The sequence below is a fragment of the Seriola lalandi genome, unplaced genomic scaffold (genome assembly GCF_002814215.2).
Source record: "Seriola lalandi dorsalis isolate HSWRI2012SDOR001 ecotype SW California unplaced genomic scaffold, Sedor1 jcf7180002054977, whole genome shotgun sequence".
Lineage (NCBI taxonomy): Eukaryota > Metazoa > Chordata > Actinopteri > Carangiformes > Carangidae > Seriola > Seriola lalandi.
In genome coordinates this window covers 153,272-160,084 of record NW_019525527.1, presented here as the reverse complement: position 1 = coordinate 160,084, position 6,813 = coordinate 153,272, and the positions used below count along the sequence as shown (strand labels likewise).

Genomic DNA, 6,813 nt, shown 5'->3' with positions numbered 1-6,813 from the left:
CCCCCCCCCAAAAAATGGTTCGGTCCACTGTGCCCTGGGGCAAAAACATGTTCTAGGGTCCCTACAGACCACACCACCCACCCTCTGTGCAGTGTGTACTCCCAGTGACCTCCAAGTGTCTGCAGAGTGCAGATAAACAGTTTAATTTTGTCCTGTCCCAGTTTTCTGGGTGTAATTTAATTTGTGTTAATTTGAAAAATATCTTCACTTGGGATACATGCACCATACGCATGTGAGCACAATCTCAAGTAAAGCAATTAAAATCTTAAAACAGGATTTTGACACATGGCCCACTTTAGTTGAAATTGTACCTTTTATAGTGAAAATCAGTAAAATACATAACACATACAATTAAATTAATTCACAAAACCAATCGACAGACAAAGCTTTTGAGACTTCTCTAACCCTGCTGAGGAAAGTTTCCCACTTTGGCCAATTTGTAATTCAGCCCAAGTAAACAAAAATACAAATAATACACATATTTACATGTTGTATCTTATAGAAATGGAAAAATTAGACTAGTAACACAGCATTTCAAACATCCTGTCCTCATAGTAGCGTTGCTGGGTTTACTTTACCAGGGTTGCATCTGGTAATTATTTTCCATATAGAACAATCTGATGATTATTTCCTCAGTTAATCAATTCAGTGTTATGAAATGTCAAAAAAGTGAAAAATGTCATTTGTAAGGTCCAAGGTTGTTTAAATTAGTATTTTTTTTCATCTTTAATTTTAGCTAGGCGAGCGGTTTCCACTGCTCCCAGTCCTTGTGCTAAGCTAGGCTAGACCGAGCTAGGTATTTGGATGCACAAACATGAAACTCATATCTTCTTTGACTCTGGGTAAGATGGCTAACAAAGTTTTCATAAAAATATTTATCTTTTCCTTTAATCTTTGACAGAAGCCTTTCATTAACAGCTCCAGGTTGCACATTAACACTGTTCATCTGTGGAGTTATGTTGTTTTTGACTCTAAATATATTTATAGATTCGACTGTTTTAGAATATGTTTAAGATATTCATAGTGTGTGAACCGTTAAATGGCAGTTTAATATAACGTACAGGGACATCATAAAAGCCGTTGGAAGTAATCACCACTCACGTCTCGGTTCCCGCTCTCGGTGCTCCAATCGGCTTCGCCCTCCGAGCCTTCCCCGGGCTGTGATTGGTTGCTCTCCGCGGCAGACGGCAACATTCCACGCGACGTGTCCGAGTCGGTGCCGTTGTCACGGCGACAGGTGGCGGTGATGGCGGCCGTGAATATGTCGAGGAAGAAGAGAAAAGAGGTGAAGACGAAGACGAGAGAGAGACGCCAGTAGACGGAGAACTGCAGCGGAGACATCACCTCTCTCAGCTCGAGGACAAGTTTGAAGTTTGTCGTCCTCAGGTTTTGTGTTTTAAGAGACGAAAAAACGAACTTTTCAGGAGCTCCCCATCTCGTTTCTGTGTTTCTCTGAGCTGTGGGCACTTACTCTGGTTGAACAGCTGCTGCTGTCACCGGGATACTTGTTGACCTGCCAGACACAGACAGAGACACACAACCGCAGAGGGTTCAAATTTACTGTGAACTTTCATCTACAAGTTGTCTCCCCGCCCTTTTCTCCTCATAAGGAGAGGAAGGAGTGGAAGTATTTTTAAGTACAGCGACACAGCGACACCACGTGGCCATGTAATGCGTTACATCGTTATCAATAAAGTTAAAAATAACCGTTTGGGGCAAGTCGAAGAGAAAGTAGAAAAGGAGGAGGAGGAAAGGAAGGACAGGAAAACAAAAATAATGGAGGGAGTATGGAAATGTAGGAAAGGAGGGAGGGAAGGAAATTGTGAATTAAAGAGAAGAAAAAAAACTAGATAGGACAGTAGGAAGGATAAAATAGGAAAGAAGGAGGTATAAAGGAGAAGGTATTTAAGAATAAGAGCAAGGGGTCTGTAATGAAAGAGGGAGGTAGGTTAAAAGGATGTAGTAAATGAGAGAAATTAAAGGCTAGAAGAAGTAGGGAAGCAAAGAAGGAAATAAGCAAACAAGGAGGTAAGTCATGAAATTAAGGGTCAAGTAGAAGAAGAGGATAGAAGAGAAAGGCAAGAAGGAGGTAGTGAAGGAAAGGAGGAGAAACAAGGGGATGGAGGAAAAGGAGAACAGTAACGAATGAGGTGGTGAAGAAAAGTGGGATTAGGGAAGGAAAGGAGGAAGTAAGAAAGGAAAAGATTATGATTAGAGAACAACAGCATTTGAATCACCACAAATTTATAGTTTATAGTTTGAGAAATTTATTTGCTAAAATCTAGTAAGTGTTTCAATATTGTCGTTTCCACATTTTCGTAATAAGAGTTTTCAGCATTCCTCTGAAGCAGTTAGGTAAAAAATAATTAAGAAGACAGGATTTTAAGTAGTACACAATATGTGTTGTATTTGTTTATTAAAAACATATAATATAAAATTGGCATTTCAGACACAAAATGATAGTATACATCACAAAAAGTCAGATTATGAATACATAATACAAACTCAAGGTAAACACATCTGTTTTAGAATTACTCAGTAAACAGTATAAAATATAAAAAGACATTTTCTAATGGATAAATGAAGGAGTATTTGGGTCATATGTGTTTGTGGTCACATTTGAATAGTAAAGAATTAAAAATTACATTTTAAAATTTAAATTAATTGCAAAATTCTACATATTCTTTCATCACTGATTAAAAAAACAAATTCCTTCATCCTTATAAACAACAGTTAAGACTTTTTAAATTTCTATTAAAAGTGTCAATTTAACCAGTGAAATAATAAAACCCAATTCATTTTTTCTTCTCATCACAAGCATGGACCAGGCACAGGACCATCATGCTTTGCTGCTAGCTGTTCGGTTAACCTCCGTCACCACTGTGGCCATGGCTGAGAGAGGCGTGGAGTACGTGGACGCCATGCTCTGTAACCCCGCCATCAGACACCGCCAGCTGAATCGCACCGCCTTCCCGATGTTCTGCAAAGCAAAGAGAAAGAAAATCCCAGTAAGAGCTTTTTTTCTTTTATTCATTTTATAGGAGCTATACTCCAAATACATAACACAGCCATAGAAGCTAACTTAGGCTAACTGTTGCTGTGACAACAAGGTTAGCACTGAAGCTAACCACCTGGTTAAAGGGTTATTTAATGCTCCATTAATGTTCTGTGCAGCTCAAACATGTTTAAAAAATCTGCTGCAGTACAATTCATCTTGTACTATGCAGAACTGTTCTCTCTTTATCATCGGTATGATCACGCTGAAGTGATCTCTGCTCCAGTGTGTCGGGTCAAAGGTCAAACTCACGCTGTTGAGTCAATGTTTAATGTTAGAGTAATTGAACCGACTCAAACGTGCCTTTAACTGAAACCTCCGGATAAATACTGTTGTAATATCGGGAAACAGGGTGAACATTTAACACTTAACGCAACTTTATTTCTTTGCACTTTATATTTTTGCTTTGTACACATGAGTCCATGTATGTTTATATCTATTTGTGTGTCTTCTTTTATGTTATTATTTACATACTGTATAGAAATGTGCATGGTGCACTTGATTTAACCAAACTCAGGTGTTGATGCAGGTTTTGACATTTGTTTATTTTATTATTAATGTTATTAGAAGTTCTGGTCATAACAAGGTGATTAATTAGCATTACTTATCTCTTATGTACTAATTAAAATATACTCAAATTACAAGTAAATATAGCATAGTGTAATATTTCTGTACTATATTGTACTGTAGTGTGTATATTTTTATTATAATATCTAGATAAACTGCTTTAATATGTTTTTTACATTTAGTTTTATTCATTTATTAATAAGTGAAATCTAGTGTTTAACTTTGCGTGAAGCACCAAACAAAGAAAATGAACAAAATGATGACACTGCCGAGGACTTTACCCACACCTGTTCTTACCTTCCTGTACTTCTTATACTTCTTCTTCTTCTTCCTCTTCTTCTCCTCCTTCCTCTTCCTCCTCTCCTCCGGCATCTCCTCTCTCTCCTCCTCCACCTCCTCAATCAGAGGTTCGTATTTATCCGGTAGGACGGAGAAATAAACTTCTTTGGAGGTTTTCTGTTTCTTCCCCGCCGGAGGAGCAGCTTCCTCCTCTTTCTCCTGAGCTCCCATCCCTCGTTACTCCTCGTCTGTCACTGTGGGTTTCTTTTTCCTCTCTGACCTCCTTGTTTACGGGCAGGAGGACCTTTGGAGCGAGGAGGAGTCAAACTTTATTAGTCGCCTGAAGCTGATTTCAGACACAGGAAACTCTGTGAGCTTTGACATAAAACACACTACAGGCAGGATTAGAGGAAGAATGTGGAGATTTGTTTGGGTTCTGTTGCCTGGTTGAAGTTTTTAAAGATTTTACCCTAAAGTTTTACTCAACTTAACTTCTGCCAAACAGCAGAAGTTCATGCAGCAGCTGGTGTTTTTTGATTCTCTGCTGTTTGTTTTACAGAATAAACACTGAAACTTCACATTGAGATACTGAGTCAACATCAAAAACTAGAAAAACATGTCATGTAGAAAAAGTGTAGGATTGCTGGGAGCTATTTCTCAAAACTGTCAATAACTGAAAACATTTTGACTTTTAATGTTTTTAATCATAAAACGCTGAGTCATAAAATATGAGAGTGAAACACAAATACAGAAAACAGGGAAAAATCAATGTGTATTTGAGTGTTTTAAAGGAAAAGCTCAACATTTATTCACATTTCGTTCTGAAAATCAGAATTTAAGGTCATGTCGTTCTCAGTTGCCTACACAGCTGGGGTCAGGACATGGTTAGCTTAGCATAAAGGCTAGAAGCAGAGGGGAAACTGTTAGCCTGGGTCTGTCCACAGAAGTTCAAACATACACCAACCAACTCCTTTAAAGCTTGAGACGCATTTTATCTTGTTTCTTGAATCTGTGAACAAACAACATTTCACCTTAATCCATCCAGCAGTTGTTGACGTGTCTTCGTCTGGACCGACTTCCACTGCAGCCCGTAGAGCCTCGCTGCTGGTGTCTAAGCTACAATCCACAGTTTGAGGCTTTAGCAGTTGTTTCATGCTGGAACTTTTTCTTCCTGACGTCCTTTCGTCACTGCGAGGTTCGTCAGGTTTGGTGTTTTCAAGGTTTTGTTTGTACAGAGACCAAAACTGAAACCTGTAGCTGGAAACACACTGGATGGATACACTGCTGTTTGTAAATAAATAGTCCCATTTCTCGTTTCAGTTACATTTTTGTTTGTGTGCAGATTAAACACACGAGATAAAGCATGTTAATCTGTGAGCTCTAGAGGTGTTGGTGGCTAACAGTTTCCCTCTGTGCTGTACTCCGGGGCTGTTTTGGCCTCTTAGTTCAAGAAATGAAACGCTAATGTTACAACACATATAAAGATAATTTACATAACAGGTTCGTCCACCATTGCGTTAACATGACAAAGCCCCCAGACGCTCTCCAAAGCTGCACAGTACTCTCAATCAATTATATTAATTATAGAAAATGTTTAGAATTTAAATCTACATTTGAATTATCTTCAAAATACACTTATTGATTTGATGCATGTTGCAGATTATTTTAATTCAAATAACAGCTGTAGTTCATGGGGGAATTTGCACCAAACTGTAACTTGTAGTTAAATCTGTCAACGTGTTTTTACACTATCCTGCTAAAATAACAAACAGGATTCAGTTTGTAAAAACAGATGAAGGAGTACGATCACATCTGCTCTATGGTCGAGAGAACAAGGACATTTCTGTCCACGTACTGTTCAGTACTTTTACTCTAGGGTTTGTTTTTCCTGGCTTCTTTCCAACAAAGAGAAATCTTAAAGCTGCATCGTACAATGATGCTGTAGACAACAGCGCTCTAACACATATCGGTTGCATGTTCGTGTGTCTACATACTTTTGGCCATGTAGTGAAAGTCATGTAGGAAAGATAAAATAAGCAAATCCCCCTGAAGTGGACATGAAAAATGACTGATATAAATGTAAAGAGCTGCAGTCAGACAGAAAGCCTGAGGCGTCTCACGGCGGCTTGTCTTTTTTTATCCAGGCAGTAATAAGTCAAGATCAGCTCTGAGACCCAGAGGGACAAGACAAAGGAAAAAAGACAGGAAGGATTAAGGAAGAAAAACAATATCCCAACATACCTGAAGCTGAAAACTGAACAAACTAAAGTCAGAGCTGCCGTCTCACAGTCTGAGAGAAAACACATCGACGCGAACTGTTCCCTGCATTAATGCCATTCACCCATTTTTATTTCTGTATTTTGTGTTTATCATGTAATAACAAAAGAAAATACAACAAATATTACACTGGACATTTAACCAGAGATGGAGGAGGGAAGTTAAAGATGAAAAAACGGAGCCAGAAATGATTTTTGGAGTTTTCTTTTAATATTCAGTTCTTCCAAATATGTTTCTTTAACAATGCAACAACACGGCAACAACACGGCAACAACACGGCAACAACACGGCAACAACACGGCAACAACACGGCAACAACACGGCAACAACACGGCAACAACACGGCAACAACACGGCAACAACACGGCAACAACACGGCTTCTGATATTAAGAAAGCAAACTGTGAATAAATAGATAATGTGTGATTTTATTAAACACTTTTTTTATTACTTTTTTATTTGACAGAACTGGTGGGAGGATTTAAGCTCTAAACCTGGAAGTGAACCCACCACAACAAAACCTGTGTGTGTGTGAGAGTGTGTGTGAGAGTGTGTGTGTCTGTGTGAGTGTGTGTGAGAGAGTGTGTGTTTGTGTGTGTGTGTGTGTCTGTGTGTGTGTGAGAGTGTGTGTGTGAG

General features: G+C 38.7%; 2 protein-coding genes across 4 annotated transcripts in view; both read right to left on the bottom strand.

Moving 5' to 3' along the window:
- Positions 1-1,561, bottom strand: part of LOC111646906 (solute carrier family 22 member 13) — an 8,869-nt gene extending 7,308 nt beyond the window's left edge. The window contains exon 1 of one of the 3 annotated variants that reach the window (XR_015436499.1): positions 1,102-1,561. Coding sequence is in view for 1 of the 3 variants with exons in the window: in XM_023396488.2 (XP_023252256.1) it covers positions 1,102-1,341 (240 nt within the window). In the remaining 2 variants the exon portion in view is untranslated. The remainder of the gene's footprint in view (positions 1-1,101) is intronic. The other 2 variants (XM_023396488.2, XM_087171135.1) reach the window with 2 other exon arrangements.
- An 819-nt stretch (positions 1,562-2,380) lies between these two features.
- On the bottom strand, positions 2,381-4,181 carry LOC111646908 (uncharacterized). The gene is made up of 2 exons (XM_023396490.2): positions 3,920-4,181; positions 2,381-2,980 (listed from the first exon to the last, which is right to left on the bottom strand). Exons 1-2 carry the CDS (start codon positions 4,130-4,132, stop codon positions 2,840-2,842), a joined length of 354 nt encoding a protein of 117 aa, XP_023252258.1. The 5' UTR covers positions 4,133-4,181; the 3' UTR covers positions 2,381-2,839.
- Positions 4,182-6,813: the final 2,632 nt, after the last annotated feature.

Excerpts from the sequence above, each read along its gene's own strand:
- LOC111646908 (XM_023396490.2), bottom strand. The coding sequence starts at position 4,132 with ATGGGAGCTCAGGAGAAAGAGGAGGAAGCTGCTCCTCCGGCGGGGAAG. Across the intron at positions 2,981-3,919 it reads AGTATAAGAAGTACAGGAAG|AACATCGGGAAGGCGGTGCG; the intron begins GTAAGAACAGGT and ends TTTGCTTTGCAG.